At 43.2% G+C, this 24,883-nt stretch overlaps 1 protein-coding gene across 1 annotated transcript; it reads right to left on the bottom strand.

The window, feature by feature from the left end:
• Positions 1-15,818: 15,818 nt before the first annotated feature.
• On the bottom strand, positions 15,819-23,324 carry Pts (6-pyruvoyltetrahydropterin synthase). Its single transcript, XM_055622314.1, has 6 exons — positions 23,182-23,324; positions 21,196-21,275; positions 19,346-19,368; positions 18,790-18,846; positions 16,467-16,537; positions 15,819-16,269 (listed from the first exon to the last, which is right to left on the bottom strand). The coding sequence occupies exons 1-6, from the start codon at positions 23,259-23,261 to the stop codon at positions 16,146-16,148; spliced, it is 435 nt and encodes a 144-aa protein (XP_055478289.1). The 5' UTR covers positions 23,262-23,324; the 3' UTR covers positions 15,819-16,145.
• Positions 23,325-24,883: the final 1,559 nt, after the last annotated feature.

Raw genomic sequence — 24,883 nt, forward strand, 5'->3', positions numbered from 1 at the left:
CCAGCTTTGGTCATTTTCAGCACATTATCTTTTTGTTCTTTAAGCTTCCTTCTCTCTTCTCTTTTGGAACTCCAGTTATATGTATGTCAGCGCATTTGTATCCCACAGACCTTTCATCTTTTTCTTTGTTTTGGTTTGTTTCCTGCTCCTCAAACTAGATCATTTCAACTGGCCTGTCTTCAAACTCACCAATTATTCTACTTCTTCAAGTCTCCAGTTAAGCCTCAATTTTTTTTTTAATCTGTTATAGCTTTGAGCTCCAAAATTTCTATTTGGCTTCTTGATATTATTTTTCTCTGCCCACCAATATTCTCTGCTCAGAAATAATTTCCCCTGGTTTTACTTCTTTGTCATGGTTTCCTTTTCCACTGGAGCATAGTTAAAATGGTTGACACCATTTTATTAATCTTTTCCTCTTAAGCCCAATGGGAACAATATCTGCTTTTTTTTTTCTTTCTTTCTTTCTTTGAATTGACCATCCTTTTTTTGTTCTTTTGTGTCTTGTGAATTTTGGTTGAAAACTGGGTGTTCTGAATATTACAACGTGGTGACTCTGGAAAAACCTGATTTAGATGTACAACTGGCTATTGTTGACTGCCAGTGATTATAGCTGCAGACTGCATTTCTTGTGCAGTCGTAACATGTTCTTTCATGATTTCTAAGTAGTTAACCAGTGAGCTGATAGATTTTGTTAACTGCAAAATTTTAGCATTTTTACCCTGATAGCTTTTTTTGTTTGTTTGTTCTCTTTTGTTTTGAATAGATCACAGAATTCTAAAAATTTTGGCAAGGTGTGACCATCTCAGTGGTTGGTCCAAGGGAGAGGCCAGCGCTTGGAACTTCTTGTTCCTTGGTTTTTCTCTTGTATCACTAGCTGGGTGCCTACTAGTGACCCTGCCAGCCCTTGCCCTGAGCACTGTACATATGAACCATCTCATTTAATCCTTACACCAAGCCAGGGGTGGGGATTCAACTCTGTATTCCTAGCACTCCAGAGGCCAAAACAAGAGGACTGCCATGAATTTGAGGCCAACAGCTTTTAAAAGCTGTTCTGAATCATTCTGAGCCTGCCCCTTAATCAGGACGCCTTGGGGCTCCTGATTAGCTCCTAAATACCAGGGATTCCCTCAGAAAAACTGGCTCAACGGGTCATATGACGGGCGGGTGTAGGTGTCTCTTGCTGACACTCACACATATGCTGTGTTCTCTGGCAGTTTCTCCAGGCCTGACTGCTCAGTACCATCTCCAAAATAAACACTGGTAAATCCTGACCCAGCAAGCTAGGAGCAGTTTCATATTTATCTTGCATGGCTCAGCCCGTCCTTCATCTCAGGTTCAGTGTGGAAGTTGTGACAAATATTGACTTTGTTACAAAGTGCAATCCTGGCAAAATCATTCTCTGAAGATTCTTAGACACGCAGAAGTCTGGGCAGCAGAATTCAGCCAGGCAGCTGAGCAAGAAAATGGGATTAGGAGATCCGAGTCAACTTGTCTGACCTTCTAAGAAGAAGGGAGGTGAACAGAGACAAACAGGTGTGCCGTCTTCTGTGAGATGGTGTGAGATGATGTGAGACAACCCTACTGTCCCAGCTCTCTCTAGATCTCAATTTGGCCTTCTCTGTTGTACCCAATCCTAGTTTTTCTTTTTCTTTTAAAAAATTCCTTTGTTCTTTTTTTTTTTTCAATTTTTATTTTAACTTTATGTGTATACATGTTTGCCTGCACAAATGTATGTTAACCATATGCATGCCTGGTACCTATAGTAGTCAGAAAAAGGTGTCAGATGCCTTGGAGCTGAAATCATGGATGGTTGTGAACCGCAGGATAGGTGATGAGGACAGGACCCTAGATGCTCTGCAAGAACAACAAAGGCTCTTGACTATGGAGAGCTAGCTCCCAGTTTTAAAAATCCAGTCAGGGGAGATAAGTAAGTGTTACCTCATGCCACACCTGGTTGACTAACAAGGGCTTTGGGAACACTGCTGAGGACTGCGAGGCAGAACAGACTCAGAGGAACGCAGTATTCCACAAGAGACGTCACCTGTGGACTTGGGAGGCAGAACTGAAGCAGTCTGGATTGCAGGCGACTGCCACCCTTGGTTGCTCTATAAAAGAGTTCATAAGCAGCAAGCACAGCAGGCAGCAGAGTGAAACGTGAAAGCGCTGAAATGGTATGAAGAGCTGGGAGTTCCAGGAATACAGAATCCTGGTCTTCCATTTGCACATAATCTTCTGATACTCATTAACTGAAGCCTGTGAGCTGCACCTCAGCCACAGGAAGAAGAGAAGACAGTAAGGGAACAGTTGCCATTTGCTACTCAACCTTTTTTTCCCACCTCAAAAGATATCAAAGTAGATACTGATAGACAAGATGGCCGAGCATTACAAACAATAAAAATATGCACAAAACAGTGTCTAGAACAGGGGCCAAAACTATACATTTGTAACTTCTCAAACTTTCCAACCTTGTTTTGCTTATAGCTTCACACTTTATAAAATCAATATATTCCAATCATTAGGAACAAAATCATCTACCCACCTAAAGGGTGTGATCCTTTCTGAGAAAGAAGGAAAAAAGAGTGATGCCTTCCAAACCTAGTTACTTCCAAGATCTTCATAAGGGGCCCCAAACCAGGTGAACAGACCAATTATTACACTAACAATTCAAAGCAGGTAGAAAACCTAGAATCATGGGTTATTATTAAGCTCTTTTTTCCATCTAACTGAGGCTAGCCTTGGGGTTCCTCATATGCTTGTCTCCCTCGTCCACCACAGTGCTGAGATTACAATGCAATGCTGTATCAGGCTGCTTGTAAATAAAATGCTTAAAACTAAGTGAAAATCTACTGTTTCATAAGATGGGTGGCATGCTAAGTGACACTGAAGTCACATGCCTGAGTCCAGTCTCATGTGGTTCTTGTTAGCTGTGGGACCTTGTAGAAGTAACTTCTGTGGACTTGGCTTCTTTGTAAAATGACAGTAGCAGCCACCCAATAGGCTGCTGAGAGGGTGAAGTGAATTCACACTCACAGAGCATCTAAGACAGTGGCTGGCACAAGTGTACACCATCCAAATATTGCTACGTAATAGCTAAAAAGATATCAAAATAGATACTGACAGACAAGATGGCCGAGCATTACAAACACTAAAAATGTGCACAAAATGGTGACCAGAACAAGGGCCAACACTATACATTTGTGACTTCTCAAAGAACTAGCTAATGAGAGATTCTGTACCATCATCCCTTCTTCCAGCCCCAGCTCCACATCCACCTTCTCCCTGCTAAGCAGAATGTCTCCAGCTGTCTGGGTCAGCTCCTGGCTCTATTCTTTTACAGAGAATTCAAAGAGTGGATAATGAGAAGGAAAGATTAAGTGTTCTACATGATTAAGAGCTGATATGGGAAAGGGGGGACCAAGGGAAAAGAGCAAAAGCAAACTTTGAGCTTAGTATTTTGGGAACTGAGATGCAGGGTTCAGAGCCAGTGAAAGAAAAGCCCTGGGACTTCTCAGGGATCACTTGGGGTCACAGACTGGATCTCCCTTGATGCCCTTCAAGGGGTACAAAAATTAAAATTATTTGACTTCTGACTGCTGAACTATAGTTCCATGGATATGACTCAGTAGAGCTAGCACAGATGCACGGTCCCACATTGATTTTACCTACATCCATCCATGCAAAGAGGTAAAATGAAATTATATATGTGCTCTTGAGGTAAGTGGGAAACAAATTAATATATGCAAAATCTCCATGTTCATTTTTGTTTCTACTCAAACTGTGGGCACAAGCTGGAGCCCAACAAACTCAAAAGGCCTTTTAAAAAATAAAACATGCATATAGTACATATTTAAATGGCTTGGAAAGTTTTAGATAGTCATTTTAACGGTTTTACTTGGAGGGCATGTGTGTGTGTGTGTGTGTGTGGTCGTCCACATACATGTGTGCATATCACTCATATTTTAAGCAAAAGAGACTCAAGTTCAAACTTGATTCTTCACTTGTGGGATGACCTTCAGCAAGACTCTGAACTTGGCAAGGTGTGGTGGCTAAGTGTAATTCCCGAAGTTGGCAGGGAAAGGCGGGAGACTCAGGACCTCGAAGCTCTCTACAGCTACAAGAAAAAAAGAGGTTCTTCATTGTCTTGAGCCTCAGATTTGTCAGGAAACTGGAGATGATTGCCACTCTAAGGAGGTGAAGTGATTAGCTGAAGCATAGCAAATGCATCATGGAGGGCACAATACTCATTCACAAGCCAAATCCTGAAATGTGCAACTATGCAAACAACACAGCCTCAAGTCTCCTTATAACCCAGAACTTGGTTTTCTTTTCTTTTTCTTTCTTTTTTTTCTTTACACTGTATTTCTTCTGCGTATGCACAGTAGCAGGGAGTCTTTGGCAGGTGTGTGGAGATCAAAGGTCAACTGGCAGGAGTCCATTCTTTCCTACCACCATATGGGTCCCACCATGTAGGTCTTGGGTTTCGAATGCAGGTCATCAGGCTTGGTGCCGGGTGCCTTTACCCTCCGATTAATCTCAAGAGCCCCCTTATCTTTCTTTTTTCCCTCCTTATGTATTCATGTGTGTGTAAGCATGTTTGCATGTGTGTGGGCACACATGAGCATGTGTGCATGCATGTCTGTGCAAGTGCCTGTGGAGGCCTAAGGCTAAAGCCAGGAATCATCCCTGACTGCTCATAGTCATTGAGCTATTAGCCACTGAGGCAAGGTCTCGCAGTCAAACCAAAGCTTACCAATATGGCTAGTTCCAGCTTGCTCTGGGGATCATCCCGGTCCAGATGTGCCACCATGACTGCCCAGCGTGGGATCTGGAATCTGAAATCCAGTCCTCAAAGCTTGTCTGGTAAGCACTCCAATGAGCCACTCTGCCCTAAACCCCACCTTTTGTTCTTCTCCTTCAAGAACGAAGCCTAGGGCTGGTGGGATTGCTCAGTGGTTAACTGCACTGACTGCTCTTCCAGGGGGCAGGGATGTGGCTCTCAGCACCTACACGGTGACTTACAAACATCTGTAACTCCAGTTCCAGGGAATCTGATGCTGTCTTCTGGCCTCCACAGGCACCAGGCATACATATAAATACATACAGGCTGGTACTAACACTCATACAAATAGAGAAGCCTGGAGCCTCCACCTTCTCACTAGCATTAGCAAATCACTGACCATAATCGTATGGTCATAATCAAAGAAGTGGGGCCCTTCTTTTCTGACAAAGCACATTGCCTTTAGCTCAGAATTCCAAAGACACTGCTCTCTAGGCCAAGAACAGAGATCATCTTAAGCTCAGCCCAAAGGACAAGGACAGCTGGAGAAGAGCTTGGGATTACCACTACTGAAGCCTTTCCCCTGGATCCTGCTGTCAGAGGAGCCCTGAGTTGAGGCTGCTAAGGCTGGTGTGGACATGAGGAGAGTGTGAAAGGTGAGAGACTGAACACTCCAGGTCAACACTGTCCACAGTGGCAGTTAAAGACCTGAAAAGGTTTGACTCAGAATGGAAATGGAAATTTTCTAGGAATGCAGAGTGAGCAGGACAAACAGGTTTGAAGGGAATCTTGGGGGCTGTTCTCTGAAGTACAGAAACTGTATCAAAGGATGTTACCTCATGCTCTAAATGGTTCTCAAACATCTACAAAGCCAGGGTCAGCCAGGTTTTCAGAAACATCAGGAGTGTTCATTATTTAACAAATAAGTGTAATTGGGCCCCCGTGCCTGTGGTTCCACAACCATGGATTCAACCAACTACCGATCAAAAATACCTTGGGGGAGGGGCTGCATCACTTTTGAACATATACAGGCTCACTAGACAAAAACAGTGTGACAGCTACGCATCAATGTTTTGTATTAAGTATCACAAGCCTACAGGTGACTTAAAGTCCGTGTGAGGATATTCATGGAGTGCTGGGCCATACAGACTTTGGGAGGCAGAGTGGAGTTTGTATTATATTCTGAAAGTAAGACGGTACTTTCAAGGGGGCAATGTGGAGAAGACAGCGAGACCTGAATCACTTAAGTGGATATGTGAAAATCAGAAGAGGAAGTCAGATCCCCTGGAGCTGGAGTTACAGGCAATTGTAAGGCTGTACATGTGCGCTGGAGATCAAAATCTAGTCCTCTGGAAGAGCAGGATGTGCTCTAAGGAACACCTCTCCAGCCCCTAAATCACTCTTTTAGACAGGTCCACTTTTTAGAAAGGAGTGTGAAAGGGAACCAAGTAATAGCAGGTGATGAGGCAATGTCAGACTCTAAGCAAGAAAGAATGGTGGCAGATGTTATTGTTTTGTCTTGTTTGTTTTTGAAACAGGGTCTCACTATTTAGCCCTGACAAATCTGAAACTTGCTCTGTAAATGAGACTGGCCTTGGACTCTCAGAGAACTGCCTCCATTCCTTCTGAGAGCGAAGACTAAAGGCACGAGTCACCATGCCTGGTGTGGTGGCAGTTTTCACTAGGGTAATGGCATCAGAAAAGGAACGCTAGACAATGAACACTATACATTGGGAGGTAGAGCTAAAAGGACTGTGATAGGTTAAGTGTAGGAGGTGAGAAGGTGGTGTTGGGGGAGGGGCACTGTGGATCAAGGACAACACCCAGCTTTCTAACCTGGAGAAAATGAATGGTAGTGGCGTAGGGAGACTGGCTGGCCAACAAGGAGACCTTAGAGAGCTGTGTTGGGAAAGGTCAAGTCTGACACACCTATGAGATGTCCATCCACAGTTCTGTGATCACATAAAAATGGTAACAGGTAAAATTAAAAAAAAAAAAAAAAAGGTAACACCATCTCTCCCATTTCTTACCATGAAAAGTAGAAGGAGTTTGAAATGTTGGTTCATGCTTATTATCCTACCGTGCTGGCCATTTCCAGGGTGGGAAAAATCATCGGACTGAATGACGATGAACTTGGGCAGAAGAAGTGAGAATTTGCATCTCTGTGAACACGTGCCTGGGATGTCATCTCATGTACATAGGGCATATAAGGGAAGAGAAACCTGCCCCTCGGTGCTGACAGCGTTCCTGGCACACACCTCTTACCTGCCCCCGTGTGCTGACAGTTCTCTCTGCAGCTACATGGAGATTTAACACCATTTGTCTGCAACGGTTTCCACAAATGTACTGTAGCAGAATTTTGCTGTAAAGTGAAATGAACAGTGGTTCTTCTGTGTGGAAGGGGCTAGAAATATCTAACGCAGCAGCAAACCGAGAACAATCCGTTCCCCATCGTTCAGGTACTTTCAGTTCTAGGACGAATTTAAAGGCCAGGAGTTTGAAAATCCAAGCAACTGTGCATTGGAGGCCACCTGTACACCATTGGTCAATACCCACCTGGTCTTGTTTGTTTGTGTTTGTGTGTGTGTTTGATTGGCTGTTTGAGACAGGGTCTCTCTAAAGATCTGCCTGACTCTGCCTCCCAAGTGCTGAGATTACGGGCATGTGCCACCATGCTCAGTCCTGACTATTTTTATAACTCATTAGTGGTTGCTACAAAACAATACAAATGATGGCCAAGCTTGCTCATTATGCTCACAAGAAATGGTAACAAGCCAGGCAGGGTGGCTCATACCTGTAGCCTCCACCCTCAGGAGGAAAGCCAGGAGTTTGAGACCAGTCCGGGCTACACAAAAAGACTGTCTCCAAAGGGGGGAAGAGGCATGAATAAATAGCCCAGTCTGTCAGACACCTGCCACACAAGCATGAAGACCTTACCCAGAACCCACACAGGAAAAAGTCAGGTGTGGTGGCACACGTTTGTAAATCCAACACTCGGGAGGAAGAAAACGGCAGATTGCTGGCGCTCACAGGCTTAGCCTACTTGACCATCCCCCATGAGAGACCTTGTCTCAGGAACAACACTTGAGTTTGTCTTCTGGCTTCCACAAGTGCTCTTGCTTACATGCTCGCACACACACCTCAAACAAAAAACCAACCTGAGATACGATGATTATTTTTTTTTCTCAGTTTCCCCCCTTAGAGTTTTGTTGTTGTTTTTGTCATCTCCACTCTCCGTCCACCCACAACAATGTTTCTCGGTGTGGCCCTGGCTGTCCTGAAAAATGCTCTGTAGATCAGGCTGGCTTCAAACTCAGAGAGGTCTGCCTGCCTCTGCCTCCCGAGTGCTGGGATTGGAGGCGTGTGCTATCAGGCTTAGCCTTAGAGTTGTTTTTATTTCCCAGAACTGTGCTTTCAAGAACTTTCTGTTTCAAAACCCTCCACAATCCCCTCTGTAAGTAACCACTGCTGATGAGACTCCTATAAAAGGAAATGTGTTTTTTCCCCTAGTGTCAAGAAGGTCAGAATCCACATTCTCTAACCACCTTTCCAACCTCACCCCTAGCTATCTCTGTGTGACAGTTTACCCACTAACAATGCTTCTAAAGAACAAAACACAGAAACAGTGTGAGATACACATAATGGTGACTGACTTTCTGACAGTCTCCCTTGTTCACGCTGAGGAAGCAGCCATCATGTTAGGAAATGCTTCAAAAGACAGAGAGCCTGAGGTCTAAGTTCAACCATCCTGGGTTCAGCTTTCTACAGCCCAAGTGAGCTGGGAAGTGGATCTAACCTGTCAGGCCATGCGATGCCATGTATGGAACGCTGAACCGGAAGTCACAAGCTAACCATCCTTGGCTTGCTGGCCCACCGAAACTGAGATAACAGTGCACTGCGTTGAGTCATGTGTAAGCTATGCTATTTGTTATGCAACAGTAGATAACTAATATGCTAGCCTAACAGGGTGGTTACAAGGATAAAATAATACAAATACACCTAGACCAGGCACAATCACATGCCTGTACTCCCAACACATGGGAGGTAGAGGTGAGAGGATCCAGAATTCAAGGTCATTCTTGATTACACGGGGAAGCCCTGTCCCTTTTCTGAATTTTCATTTTTTGAAACAAGGTCTTAAAACCAGAAAAAAAAAATCATCTAGGAAAATATCTGATGCCACGGAAGGCACCTCATAGTGTCAGCTCGGTTCTCTTCCCCCATCTGTATCCCCTGCCATTGCCACAGTACAGACACCCTCAGCTTACTTCCCATGATGCTCTCACACAGCACCACTCTACTAAAATTAACCTTGCTGGATCTCGGATAGACTTCTCACATTCTCACCCTGGGAACTTTACTAGGCAGTGTTTGCCCTTTAGGTGCTCCTTACCCCTCTTCTCCTGGATTTCAAACCACCATCACTAAGTACCATCAAAGACTCCTTTTCCCTAAGCTTTCCCAGACCTTACCACCCAACAGCAATCGTCTTCCTTCTCCAAATTAAAACACTGACTCATTTGGTATTTTAAACCACACAGGGACCACGAGATAAAGGCATTTCTTGTCAAACATGACGGCCTGAGTTTTGATCCCCAGAAGCTACATGGTGGAAGAAAAAACTCATTCCTACACATATTTCTCTACCTTTAGATGTACCGTGGCATGTGTGCCGCCCCCCACCCAAGAAAACACTGAGTAAGTGTGAAATAAATGATTACATTTGTGTTAAAAAAATTAATCTTATAATAAAGCAGAGGGGCTGGAGAGACAGTTCAATGGTTAAGAGCACTCGCTGCTCATCCAGAAGATCTGGGTTTGATTCCCAGCACCCACATGGTGGCTCACAACCATCTGAAACTCCAGTTCCAGGGATCTAGTAGTAAATGCCCCTACTGGACAACACAGGCTAACAAATAAAAAGCCTGGTGCCAGAGTGTGTTACTTCTTTTGTAGTTGTTGGCCAGTAACACCCATAGCTTCAACCCCCACCCCTAAACATTACTGGATATTGTCACTGCTCTTGGTTACCTTCCAGAATTCGATGGTAAAACCCTATTGCCGAAGACACAACATGCTTGAAGAAATCAAGCTTTCTCCCTCCTAACTGGCTCTCATAGTGCTAGAAGGTGCTGTGCACACTACCACAGTGAAAAAGTAATCCATTATAGCCAGCTGTGAACCCTGCAAACTACAATGGTGGCTGGCCTGGAAAGACATGCATTGGAGCAAGAGTCAAACATCTGCCGGGGTCATGAGATTTACTATGATGTTTTGGATAAGAAGGCCCCACAGGCCCATATAGTTGCATGCTTAATCCCCAGTTAGTCAACTGTTAGAGACAGATTAGTAGGTGTGCCTAGTTGGAGGTATGTCACTGAAGGTAGGCTTGTCTCTGCCTCTCTCTCCTGCCTGCAGATCAGGATATAAAGCCTTCAGTCCCCTGCCTGCCTGCCATCATGTTCCTTGACATGTTGATCATGGCTTAACCCTCTGAAATGTAAGCAAGCTCCCAATTAAATGCTTTTTAAATGAGCATTGCCTTGGTCATGGTTTTTCTTCATAACAATAAAACAGTAACCAAGACAATAACCAACTACTTTCTGGTTGGATTTAAATCCTGTTCCACAAGATGAAACCCATCCTTGGCACCATTATCAAGCTATGTTTAGACACGTCATAGGCCCTATGAGAGAATCCACTATTTTTATTCTGTTAAATAGACATTATTAAACTCCCCTAATGACTTATTATTATACCCTTAAATCAAAGCATCTCTCAACCTTCATCTGAGAAGCTTCTATTTATAGGAAATGGTGCTTAACTCAGACCCACAACTGGCCAAGGTACAGAGAATGAGACTGCAGAATGTTCAGCCCCAGAGGGAACATACATAACATGCACATGAATACAGAGAGAGAGAGAGAGAGAGAGAGAGAGAGAGAACTCAGCAATCACTGCAGAAGAGAAGGCAGAGAGAGTATAAGAACCAGAGGCAGCAGATGACCATATGGAAACACTGTCTTCTGGAAATATGGGGGCAGCTACATATATGAGCTCATAGGAATTGCAAAAGCATGCACAAAACTTGTGCAAGTCCAAGCCAGACCAAATTCCAGCACTGAGAGGGTACACAATCTCACCACTAACTGTAGAGCTATTAGTAACTGTTACTGGCTGGGAGAGGGAGGAACAGTTCTTTCTGAAGAGGTAGCTCCTAATAAGTCAACTGTGCTCCAGGGGAAGGCAACACACCCAAGAGTATTTGGACAACACAAATTAGTCTTGAAGGGGTAAAAGAAGATACAAAGCTGGAGGAGGAGTCTGGGAAGAGTTGGTGAGGGAGGATGGAAAGAAGGAAGAGGAATTAGAATAAAAAACTTCAGAGAGCATCTGATCTAAGGATTCCATTTACAGGTAAAAGAAATAAGCCTAGAGATGAGTGTGACTCTAAGTCAGTGGTTCTCAACCTTCCTAATGCTGCGACCCTTTAATACAGGTCCTCATGTTTGGTGGCCCCCCAAACATAAAACTATTCTCATTGCTACTTCATAACTGTAATTTTCTTACTGTTATGAATCATAATATAAATATCTGTATTTTCTGATGGTCTTACGTGACCCCAGTGAAACAGTCATTGGACATCTGAAAAGGTTGCATCCCACAGGTTGAGAATACTACTTTAAACAGTAACCATTTTGGAACCAATACTTGAGCCCCAAAATGTTCTAGTTAATCAAATCCAAAAACATATGCCAAGTGTGATAAATTTTCAGCAGTTAACAATTTGCCACACATTTATCTGATTAACAAAAAGAAAAAGCATTGAGTACTATCTAGTAGATGTTACTTAGACTTTGCCCACAAGAAATTCACTAGCAAGAGTATAACAAAAACCAACCAAAAAAGTAGTAATTACAATGAAAGCTGAGGTTGCCTCTGAAAGAGAGAGATGTGAGGAGCCAGACTAACCCAAGACTTTCTTAGAGGCCCTGAGGAAATGACAAAAGAAGCTTTAGTTCCGTGTCCTTGTCCAGGAGTGGACGTGGCAAGGCTGGTCTAGGGGGGAGATCTAATGCCTTGAAAGAGTCAAGATTGCAGTTCTGGGGACCTCTTTCCCCTGGGCTGTGGTTACCAATCCTTAGGCAGGTATGTCTGAGATAGCCCGTGTTCTGTTTGCCAACGCTGTCTGAGTTAGCTCTCTGCTGACCTTAGCCATCTTCCCTCTGCAAACAGTGTATACGATGCTATAACTACTGCTATTACTACGACCACCACCACTTCCTCTTCTTCCTTCTTTGTTTTTTGGTTTTCTTGAGACAGGGTTTCTCTGTATAACCTTGGCTGTCCTGGAACTCACTCTGTAGACCAGGTTGGCCCAGAACTCAGAGATCCACCTGCCTCTGCCTCCCAAGTGCTGGGATTCAAGGTGTGCGCCACCACCACCTGGCCAATGCTGTATTTCTTAATAAACTTGGTCAGCATAAGTCATCAACTTATAAGGACCTCCTGGCTCCAGTGATTGCTCTTATTTTATTTCTCATATTATTTTTTTTCTCATCTCTGGGCCTCTCACTCAACTCTTTGAAGCTCGGGACCCTTAGTCCTGCTGGTTTGGGTCAAGTGTACTCAACTCGGAGCTTGAATTCATGGGCCTGAGATGATCATGCTCTACTAACTGAGCTATTCAGGCATCTGTCATTTTGGTTGTTGAGCCTAGCCTTTATAATGGCTGAGCCATCTCTCCAGCCCTAGACCAGCTTTGTCAAGCCCACTCCTAGAGAAGAACACAGGACTAAAGCTCTCGCTGTCCTTTCATCAGGGCCCCTGAGAAAGTCTTTAGTCAGTCTGGCTCCCCACAGAAAAGCAAGCTACCTGTATAGTATCTTTGGTTCTTTAAATGAACATTATTCACTCATACGTTCACTTTATAGAGAGTAAACAGACAGACAGACTGATGAGAGATTTGAATGGGAGGGCAAATAGAAAAAGCAAATGTTATCTTTGGACCTGATTGGTAAGTAAAAGCACTTGCTGCAAAGCCTGCCTTGAGGTCAGATGGCTATGGAGGCCACAGGAGGCACAGGGTTCCATGGAGTTGGAGTTACATACATCTGCCAACCACCCATGTAGATGCTGGGAACCAAACTCCAGTCCTCTGGAAGAGCAAGTGCTCCTCCTAACCTCTGAACCACCTCTCCAGCCCCTAGAGATTAAATTTAATAGATTGAGTGCCCTTAATTACTTCTAGTTATGCTAAAGGCACACATTTCTTCAGTGAACATTGAACACACAAATCATGTGAGGCCAAGAATGATGTACAAACTGACAGTATGTGAGAGTGGTGGAAATGCTGTCTTTGCATGCATTATCCACTATGGTTTTGAACAGCTTGCTGAACTGTGAGCTGCTGCTGTGGAACAGCGTATCAAACACACCATCAATGTCAGTAAACTACTTATTTGTATTTATCTGGAATTCTAGACGTAACGGCCACCTGCACCATTTTACCTTAGAAGACTGCACAGTAACCACAAATTGTACATCTTGTTAGAGTCAACACAAAGGAACAATGCTGCTCAGTGAAGCATCCCCTATGCACACTCTTTTCCTGATTGATCCTGCTTTGCTCTGAGCACTAAACTCACGTAAGTTGAACTATATATACTCCTGGTATTCTTCACTATCTTTTCTTCGTGACTATATTCTCAAGAATGTATTTGCTTGTTTTGCATGAGCAGCTCTTATCTTGCATCCTGTTTGCATTCTACATTTTTTAAGCATAGGACTTTATACTTCTCTTCACATTACAACTAGTACACACTGGATTCTCAGAATGTTGTTACCTAATGATTCCTGAGAGGACTTATGCACTGATTATAATTCTAGAAACATCTGCAGAAAAATAGACCTGTAGAGAGTAAACAAAGAACTTTTATTCCCAATTTTGACAATGCAATGCCCACTTAGTTAAATTATAGTATGTTTTAGTTGTCAAAAATTTTATTCATGTGCAATATTTTGTATTGATTGCTTGAAAGGCACGATTGCTGTTATTACTTTGAAAGGCACTTTGTGTTTCAAGTTCTACAAATACCATTTAAGGAAGGCATTTTTCCATTTTATTGATAAGAAGTTTAAATTGAAAAAAATGTAAGCTATTTAAGATCACTTAACAAATAAATTGCAAATGGGCCATGACACCAAACACAAACTGAAAAAGAAACTGCATTATATATTATATATCATATATATTATACATATATAGATTATATATAGACACACACAATTAAAAAGTAACTAAATATTTAAAAATATAGTCTCCAGACTTTGTGTCCCTCTAAGTTTTCTCTCCTTCTTCCATAGTAATTTTATTGATTATTTGAGAATTTTAAATCATGAACCCTAAGCAATTCTCTTCCTGATCCACCCCCTACCCTTATGACCTCTCCCATATCACACACACCCCAAAAAATAAATACAAAAACAAAAAACTGAATCCAATTCGTGTTGCCCATATACTCTCTGGGGCATGGTCAAACCCCTGGTGGACAGTCCCTTAAAAAATTGAGTCCTCCCCCTTCCGCACCCCCGAGACCTCTGCAAGAAGGCATCAGTGTGGACAGGTACCCATCAGCATCCTTGTGAGAATTTTTAAGAGTTCTCTTCCGTGCCTTTCTGTCTAAGCTGTTACCTTTTGGCAGGGGTTGGAGAGGTGGGGGTGGGTCGTGAGGGTAGGGGTTGCCACTGAAGCCTTCTGTGTCCCTCTTTCTCAACTGTGAGTCACAGTCATCAATACCATGACAAAAATAGCTTCCTTGCTCTTTACAGTCAGCAGGAGCATGGATCATGGACTTACATATGGTTTCTGGAGATAGACATCCATATGGTCTCCACAGTCAGCACATGCCATGGTCTTCAGCACAGACTCCAGTGGCAGTACAGACCACCAACATCAACACGGCCCATGCCACAGTAGGGCCACGGACCCAGACATAACCCTCGGCAGCAGCACAGACCCAGACAACACCAAGGCCTCGGGTAGTAGCACAGGCCACTCAGATCAGAATGGGCACCGCCAACAGCACAGACCCAGACATCAGCATAGCCTCAGATACAGACCCAGACGAAGGACATTTGTCTGGCCTTTGGTGGTACCTTGGGCCAGGGACATCAACATAGCTCCCGGCTGCTATACGACCACAGGCATCCACATGAAACCTCGGGCAGCACACCAGCAATACCAAGGTGGCCTCTAGGGGCAGCATGGCCCAATGAGGTCTTTCAAGAAGGTCCAATACAGAAAATAACCTGTTCATCGTGGTCACCCTGCTCTTGCTCAGAATGAGGATAACAGTCTGGCTGGGCGGCACATTCCAGAACTGAGTGGGGGTGCAAGCTCCAGGCTGTTGCACACCACCCTACCTGGCGACAGCAATGACATCTACCACTTGCTTCTCTCATGCCATTCGTGGGAGTGGTGTCTCTAGTTCAGCCTTTCTCTACCATTCACTCACCCCTTTGCTCCGCTATCTTTTCCACCTTTCTCACCAAATACTCATTTGTAGTAGTGGCATTGGAAACTGCAGTATGTCACTTATCATTATCATCATCACCACCCAAGCAACTTTGCATGCGAATATTCATTGCAATGAGTCCTTGGTCTGGTTCAAGTCTTTTGGTGTCTGAGGTACTATAAATTATGAATACTGGACCACTGTCAAGACTCATTTCAGCTTTTATACTGTTGCCAGAGTCAGGGTGATCTGCAGCACCAGCCCATTCACATGCTCCAGCAGCTTAGAGATGGGGCAGATGCTGGGGGAGACCAACTCAAAGCCCTGGACCGAATGGCAGCCGAGCTGGTCAGCCTGTAGCAGTCCCTGGAGCCTGGCCTGGCAAAACTGCATAAACATTCTTACTATTTATATTATACCAAGAAAAAAAAAAAAAAAACAAATGTTGAAAATAAGGTATATAACAGAGAATACATACAACAAAATGGGCTTTCTTTACCTTTAAATAATTCTACACCAAAACATTTTGCCGAGATGAAATAATTTTTAATCTCTAGATACAAGATCCTCAAAATGGCTGAGAGGACTGAGTGCATGCTTCACGTGAGTGAGGCCCTGACGTCAGTCCTCATTTCTCCTCTGCTTCCTCACCAAAAATATATTCAGGATACACTGCAAGTTTCATTTTTTGATACATTGAAATAGAGACCTTACAGTTATTTCAATGCTTGGGTATTCCAGAATAAAACGTGGGGACACAAGTATGTGGTGACTGCTGTGTATTCTAAGAGGACAAAGACTCTTTCAAACATGAACAGAAACTAGCCTTTCTGCAATACTAACCCTAAGGTCTATTCTCCTTTATAGACTACAACGTTGTTGTCAGTTTCATACACTTTTACTTTATAAAGAGCTCCCACTGGAAGAAGTTTCTGGAGCTTTTCCCAGATATAGACAGCTACATTTTCTGTCGTGCTGAAAAAAAAAAAAAAAAAAGAATTAAAGAAGTTCAAAATACAAATAATGAACAAAATTTCAAGTTTAATACATAAGAAAACAGAGGAATTCCAATAACAAAATCTACCATGACAGCAGTATTTTAGAAATCTCACGATAATCACAATGTTAATTTGTCTCGTTTCTACTGCCCAAGGCAGGACAGTGGCACCTACCTGACAACATCTGCAAAGTGTGGCACATCCAGATCCAGGTTCTTATGATCAAGGGGCTTCATGATGGCCTCCTGCAGACAAACAAAAGGGAACCACTGACCTCATTTAGAACTCAAACCCCAAAGTGTTCCTTCCCCCATAGTCTCTGCGTCTCCCCTCTCGATTGGCCAAGACTTGACACTGGGAAGCATTCCTTCCAGGTTCTACAGAGCAGATTGTGAAACAAGGTCAGACCTAGTTTCCTGTATTGACCATGTGTCCTGGTTTCTGAATGCAGAAGGAACCACAAAAACAGGTTCCTGGAACTTTCTAGAAACACAGCCATCATGAGTCACAGCTCAGTTCAGCACTTCTTGAATTCTGTTCACAAAGTTAGCAGAAACACTCTTCCACAGCACAGTCACCTACAGAACAGTGCCACTAAGACCTGGTGGCCGTGTCACTGAGACCTGGTCTGAAAGGATGGACGTTTTCTACATTTCTGCCCTGAACAATAATTTAACAATGATCTTCTGTCTTAGAAGAAAAAAAAATGCAGAGAATATCACTTTAATATAAATATTTAATACAAATATTAAAATAATGTTTCTTTTTGTCATTAGCAAAGACTGTAATTGATTCTTTCCAATCTTTACCATTAGCTCTCTTACAAAAATTTAAGCATTGTGGAACAAACTAATTTTCCACCTGGTTTGATTTCAAGAAGGTACACTAATTATTTCTCCAGTAAAACTAGAATCATATAAAAAGAATGAGTCCTAAATCAACTAATTTTTAAAAATAAATCAAATGAAGAGATGTGAATACCAAGAAAATAACTATCTTTGCTCTATCTTGGATCCCGGTTCTGACCCCAACTCCTCTATCAAAGTTTCTACAGGGCTCTAACTTTACTCTGTGGCCACAAGAAGCCACCTTTACTGGTGAGTGTGTTTAATAGCTTAGGCACCCAAAGGAAGAAGAAAATCTCAAAAGCTTCCTAAGTATTTAATCCTTCGATTGCTGAGGTTCCTCACTGTCATCTTACAGTGCACAGTACTGTGTGTGCAGGTTCTGTGGCCCCTCTTCTAAAGTTCTCTAAATTAATAAGTATGGAGCGATTCTTTCTTTCTTTCTTTCTTTCTTTCTTTCTTTCTTTCTTTCTTTCTTTCATTTGTTTATTCAAAAATTTATGACTACTTACTATTCTTCACCTCCTAGTAAAGATAATGTATACATTCTAGGGGCTATGTCTTGTTCATTCATTTTCATATTTCCAATAATTAGCTTTTAAAATGATACAAAGAAACAAATTTGTTGAATATATGAACAGTATGAGAAAGTAATCATTAGTAACATTTTTTAACAAAACATCTGTCAACCCTGAGAACAAAAGCAAGCAGAAATGAAGCACTAAACAAGCAGGTTCAAATGGTGGGACAACGGGAACAGCCAGAGGAAATACAAATTCCCAACTCTGTGAACAAGGAAGACCACAGAGCCTGGGGCAACGCGGCAATGGCACTAACTACCCAGCATCCCTCGTTTAAATCCATGGGATGAAGAAACTGGTAGAGATACTCTCTAAAATATCTTACAACACAAGAATTTTACAATGATGCAATCAAGAAACTTTTTAATGAATACACTCTGATGCATTATCTCTATCATGAATTGCCTCAAAAACTTAGCATAAAGCCACAGTTGTTAAATAAGTATAGTACAGGGGCTGCAGAGATGGCTCGAGATTAAGTGGCTAAGAGCACTTGATGCTCTTTCAGAGGACCCAAGCTGGGTTCCGAGCACCCACATGGGATGGTTCACAGCCACCTGTGACTCCAGCTCCCAGTGAGGCTCCCAAGGCTCCCAGCTTCTACAATCACCTGTGCTGGTATATTTATGAGGTTATGATTCATTCATTCATCTTTGTATTTTAAAAAAACTGACTCATATAATTAAAAATAAATATTTTTTAAAAAAGGAAAGTGATATTTTAAAATTTTTATTAATGGTACAATATTCAAAGAATGAGCAAAAGCTTCAAAGAAAAAGCTGTGTTGTAAAAGAACGGGAGGATCTTATAAATAGAAAAAAAAATGAGTCTCTTCTGAAGAAAAGTAGGGATGGTCATATGACATTTCTTCCCATCATTACAACACAACTTTGACTACTTTCTATTAAGAAGACCACAGAAGACCAATAAAGCAGTCGCTACAAATACTCTCCCACTCCCCCACCTACCCCAACTCACAATGTCATGGTATCTCATGAGATACAGTGAACAGGGGGTACTAAAAGTTATGCTGAGGGCATATCACACAATAAGCACCTGATGTGGTATTACCTCCATATATTCCTTGAGGTCGGTCAAATTCATAACCATCCCTGTAACAGGATCAATCTAAGGAAAAAACAAGGGTGAGTATCATTCTAGTAGGCTCTCTATAGGTACGCTTTCACAAAGCTGGTGGGGTGGCTCATGCCTGTAATCCCAGCACTGTGACACAGAATCAAGAGGATCTGGAGTTCAAAGCCTTTCTTGACTACACAGGAAGTTCAAGTGCAGCCTAGGCTACATGAAAGCCTGTCTCAAAAGTAAAATCCACTTGGCAGTTTTTAAAGGCTGCACAACAAGCAGGCTCTGCCACGCTCCCTCACCCTCGGGATACTTATTAGTCTCCGTGCAGAAGTGCCATGTACTTCCAGCACCCTGCTCGCTGGATGGCTCTTCTCCCCACCCACACAAAGGTCACAGAGGGGCCTTGCATGGCAGCAGCTCACCACACAAAAAAGGCCAACAGTGAAGCAACTGAAACATAAGCTTTCAACATAGGTTTCACCAGTGTCTGGAAGATGGCCCCACAACCTGAACAAATCCACATACCGTTTCCAACACGTACCTCTCCGTGCACTGTCACCACAACTACGAGAAAGAAAACAAAACACCAACAAAAACGCATGACTTTCCACAGATTAGCACATACACACAAGTTAGCAAATTGTCAGCTCTCTGACCCCCAAGGCTATACTCCAATTTTTCTCCAAGTATCTATTCTTTTAGTTAAAATCATTTTATCATTCAATGCAAGACTCAACCCTGACAGAGGCACTTGGAAGCAGCTTTGGCTCAGCAAATTAGCCAAATCCAAAAAGGTGTTAAAAACTTCTGTTTATTAGGTTCACACAGCCCTGGAAGGAGGGGCCTGGAGAAGTGGAACATGCACATGCATGTCCAGCCTTGCACCAAACCCACCCATTCGCCAGCAGGCGAAAATACTCATCTTTTACTTTCAAGAATGTGTACTCAGCTAATACAGCAGGTGTTCGCATGAAGCACTTGAAGTAAATAAATGACATATACAAGTTGTATTTTTTCCATTCCACAGAAATATCACTGGATATTGCACAGTGAGCAAGTACACTGAGGTTTAGAAGTATATAGAGAAGACAAAGGCCAGAGACTGAGCCTGAAATCCTGATCTTGAGAGGCTTCTGTAGCCCTTATCCTATCTCACCACACACTACTACACTCTAGGGCTTATAGAGTGTGTGTTATGGCATCAGGTGTCTCTCAAAGAATCAAGTCCTTTTTTCTCCCATGTTGGAGGTTGATGTGTGTTACTGGCCCTCAAGATCTGGATACACCTATCCTTGTTGAGTAAACCTGCCTAAGACATACCTGATTGGTTGAGTAAATGGTATATGCCTGGGCAGGGCAGAATGGGGTAGGGCTAAGGTTCCTGGGCTTTTGAGGACCAGGAATCACGGGAGACAGACAGATGGAAAGAGAGGAGGAAGGAGGCCGCCACAATGTGTTAGCTGGGTTAGCATGGAGAAATAACCACATGGGTCAAGAGAAAAAGACTCCAATAATGGTGTGAAAAGCCCCAGATAAAGAATACAAGCAAGTACCGTAGGATTATGGATGGAAGGTTGACCAGATGAGAAGGATCAAGGTGGATGGCACTGGATGGGGGCTGGGAGATGGATAGTGAAGATACTGAGACAGTGTAAGTGAAAAATCTGCCCAGGCCAAGGTATATAAGGCAATTATAAAATCTAACAGGCATCTGTGTATTATTATTTGTGATAGCAGATCAAATAATACCACTGTGATAATCTTAGGGCTAATAACAGACATTATATAGCCCAATATTCATTTTTTTAAATTTACAACTACTCCCACAAATTATTTTAGAACACTTAGAACACTACCAACAAAGTTTTATATACAAACTGCTTTTCTGCCACAATACATGCCTAAGCTATACACCTCTTCCATTGGCCATTACTCAAAATAGTAAATTTTTTATATTGCTATGACATTTTTTAAAATTTTCATTTTAACAAATACACAAAAAATATAAAAAGTCTACATCTAAAAGGGGACTATTTGATGTTTCAATTCATATATACATAGTATGATATTTAAATCAGGTTAAACATATCTGTCTCCACAAACATAGATTATAATCAAATTTTAACATTAGTTTCAGCCCAAAATAATTAAAAGGAAACAGCTAACAGCAGTTTTATTATGCATTCAACTGTCAAAGAAAATGCTTTATATCATTTTTTGTTGTTGTTTTCTACTATCTTTAACAGAGTAGACAACTGTGAGGGAAGAAACAACACTTATCCAGGGCTCAGAGCCCTGACACTGTCCACGAGGCTTCTCACCTACGACCCCTGCACTTACACACTCTTCATTCCTACTAACAGGTTAGGAGTAACTGTGTTCTCCCCTCACCTTTATAGTTGTGTCCATGGCCATTCGGATTGTTACATTTCCCAAACACTTTCAAGTTCTCTTCATCACTCAGAGATGGGCTGACAAAATCAAAACAGAAAAAGTCCGTGTAAGCCAGGCACAGTGACATTCACCTGTCATCTCAGCACTGGGGGAGGTAGAGGCAGGTGGATCTCTGTGAGTTCAAGGACAGTTTGGTCTACAAATTGAGTCCAGGGCAGTCAAGGCTACACAGAGAAACCCTGTTTTGGAAAAAAAAAAAAAAAAAAAAAAAAGGCAAAAAAAGAAAGAAAGTCTATGTGACACAATTAAGACATCCAAATTCCTGTTTTGCTCTGGGTTTTGAAAACTCTACAATTTAATTTTACTTTAGACAATCAACTGGATGGATCATTTGGATTTCATCATCCGCATGTCCATCAAGAACCAATGTATGCTCCCTAACGAAACTACAGTATCACATAAACTATCAAAAATCTTAATTTCAACCCACTTATTCCACAGCAAGATTCCAAGAAAATCTGCTCACAGTCAGCTCTTCTCTCCTGCCCTCTCTCTCCTTTGTCAAGGTCTCCTATATCTTGTGCTGGCCTCAAAGTTAATATGTAGCTTAGCATGACTCTGAACTTCTGATCCTCCTGCCCCCACCTCAGGAGTGCTGCAATCTGTTACCACACACTGACTTATGTAGGGCTGGGGCTAGAGCCCAGGACACAATTCATGCTAGTCAAGCTCTCTACCTACTGAACTACACCACCACCACCATCACCCCACCCCGACAGCACCTTTCAATCCAACAAGCACTGAGTATTCGCTATGGGACAAGAGCAGAAGGAAGCAAGGAACAATGAAAAGCACAAAGAGAGGCCCATCCCCCGGCAGCTTAACCTTCCTTTCTCCTGAAACATAACAGCCTGGGGCTCTTTTAACTAACTTGCTCTTCTATTGCCAAGTGGAAACTTTACCAATACCTTCTGGGACACTCAAATTACATGATGGCACATTAAAATTACTACACATAGATGTGGTTCCAGATAGAAAACAATTAACGTAATGAATCTGTGTATCTATACCAACTCAGTCAACTTCTTATCTTGTGCATACTAACCTTGTGTTTGAGCTTCCTATTATAAAAGTCTCTTTGAGGGGTTGGAAGGATGGCCTAGCAGTTAAGAGTCCTTACTGCTATTACAGAAGACCAGGGGCCGCTCAGAACTGCCTGTAACTTCACTTTCAAGGAATCTGATGCCCTCTTTTGGCTTCCACAGGCTCTTTCATGTAAGCTGTGCACATAACACACAGACAATTTTTTAAATTTAAATTCTTCAAGATCTTTCTTATTCCCTTTACTTTCCTCCTACTGCTCACACTTAGAGCGCTACAGTTCTCAAGGCTTTTGCAGAAAATTCACTTTATGAAAGTTGGCCACATTTTAAACGCCATACGGTGTGGGGGGTGGGGGCGGTGACAACTGTGTGCTGTTCCCTGCAATAACCTAGTATGGGACAAAGCCTTGTCCAGTAAGGAGTGGATGGATGCTGTTAGAAACAACTGTTCTCAGACAACAAAACGTAGGTTCAGAGAGTAGACGAAGCTCCCTTCAAAACCGACTCTCAGGTGGGGTCTTGTGTGTCTCAGATCTAATTTCCGACCTTTGGAAAGCATCAAGGCTGAGGTTATCTTCTGCCAAAAAGGGCTGAACGCTACCTTGTGCTGCACCCGGTAGCGCATGCTCCTGTCACGGTGCCTTCAGGATGCGCTGGGTACTGTACCTTGCGGGCAGCCTCCGGAAGGGACCTCTCCAGAGCTGGCCCTCCGGAGGAGAGCTCTACCGCCCTCTCCCGGAGGAGGCGGAGCGCTACTCCGCACTTTCAGTTCCTCTTCCGCCCGCCCCAGGTCGGCTCTAACTCCAGCGCGTGGCCACGCCCCGGGGAACGTAGCGGGACAAGCCCCGCGCGTGCGGCGACACACGTGGGCACACCCCACCTGTGCAGCCGGTGGCTCGCGCTGAAGGACACGAGGCGGGACAGTCGCGCACGGCGACGAAGGCCGCCCGCCGCGCTCATGGTCTTCAGGCCAGCGACCCGCGACAGACAAGCCCTTGCGGCTTCCGGGGCCGAGGCCAGCCCCGCTCCTCGCGCCTGCGCAGTGCAAGCTCGGCCTCCCTGCCGGAAGCGCTCCTGGGGGTGGTTTCGGCTCTTGACGCCCCTCCACCCGCCTGGAGGCAGGAATTAGCGCCTCCTGCTGTTCAGTCTTTGCTAGGCAGTCAGAAATACCTTGGGCCAGTGAGGAGCCAGAGGCCTGGATTTTTAAATTGCCCACAATAGTTTGTGTCTTGCCCTTTCCCCATTTTTGACAGCCCTGGGTAACAATAGGCCAATGTAATGGCTGGGTAGCCTAATCAGATGCTCTCCAGCCCAGTACCATGTTGAGAGTGTCCTTAACCAAAGGAAACCCTAGCCAAGGATGGCAGTGTGCTTTCATTAGAGTTACTATGGAGGCTAGGGTGGAGAAGGTTGATTTTAGGAGTTCCGGTCTATTCTAGGCAACATACTACAAAACACAAGCTCAAGTGGAAAATAGAAAAACTTTGACGATGCCATATGCAGGTGAGAGAATGTCATGCAAAGTCCTCCTCAAACCAGAGGCAGCCTGAAAACAGATTCACCGTTCAGAACCCTTAGAAGGAACAAGCCAATCCTGGTTTTAGATTGCTGGCTTTGAGCGTTTTGAAACTGAAAAGCGTTCCAGTAATCCCTACTGCCCTTGTGCAATATTTGTGGGCTCTGCCTTTTGGATCTTTTGTCTCAGAAAGTCTATTAAATGCTGTCTGAGAGTCAGATATAGCACATTATGTAATCCCCAGCACTGAGGCTGCAGCAGGAGAGTGGTGAGAAGGTCTATATCAAAAGAATAAAACCCAATAATTCAGATGGACATCTTTGGCAAGGCAGCCCCTCAGCCATCGCCCATCCAAGTAAATTAAAATATTAGTTAAAGTGTTTACCTAAGTAGCTTTGGCTGTCCTGGAACTCAGGCTGTAGACCAGGCTGGCCTCAAACTGACAGAGATTTTGGCTGCCTCTGCCACTTCGCCTCCCAAGTTCGGGGATTAAAGGCACACCAGGCTAAGATCTTAATAATGACACTTTAAGGATTAGACACATGTACCTCAGAACGACAAAATGGCCCCTGCCATCTGCAAGTTCAGTTTAATGGAGCAGTCAAACAAGTAATATGACAAGTGAAAAACTGCTAATTCTGCATCAGAGAGTAAAAGAAAACAAATTATTCTGAGATGGATTTTAAGGAGTCCAACAGATGTGTAAACAGGAAATTCCAGTAGGAAAAAAAATGAAGTGTGGCTTGCTTGATGCATAGTGACAAATCCATGGTTACTTTGGGTTGTGAGAGAGAGAGTGTATTGGAAATATTGACTGGAGACGGATTAATTGAAGAATTGTGAATGTCTTTTTACATATAAAGGAAAAAAGAGGCCCCACGTTTTTCTTTTCATCTAGTTTCTATCTAAGAGAAAGGTGTTTCCAACTGCTTGAATAATATTTCCAGGCATAACTGAGTTTTGCTTGCTAGGGTAGCTGTGGCTTATTATCTGGAGTTATGCACACAGGAAAACAAGATAGAAAGATTGAATGAATAGAAGGAAGGAAAGAAGGAAGAAAGGAAGG

The sequence above is a fragment of the Psammomys obesus genome, unplaced genomic scaffold (genome assembly GCF_907164565.1).
Source record: "Psammomys obesus unplaced genomic scaffold, mPsaObe1.curated_primary_1811, whole genome shotgun sequence".
Lineage (NCBI taxonomy): Eukaryota > Metazoa > Chordata > Mammalia > Rodentia > Muridae > Psammomys > Psammomys obesus.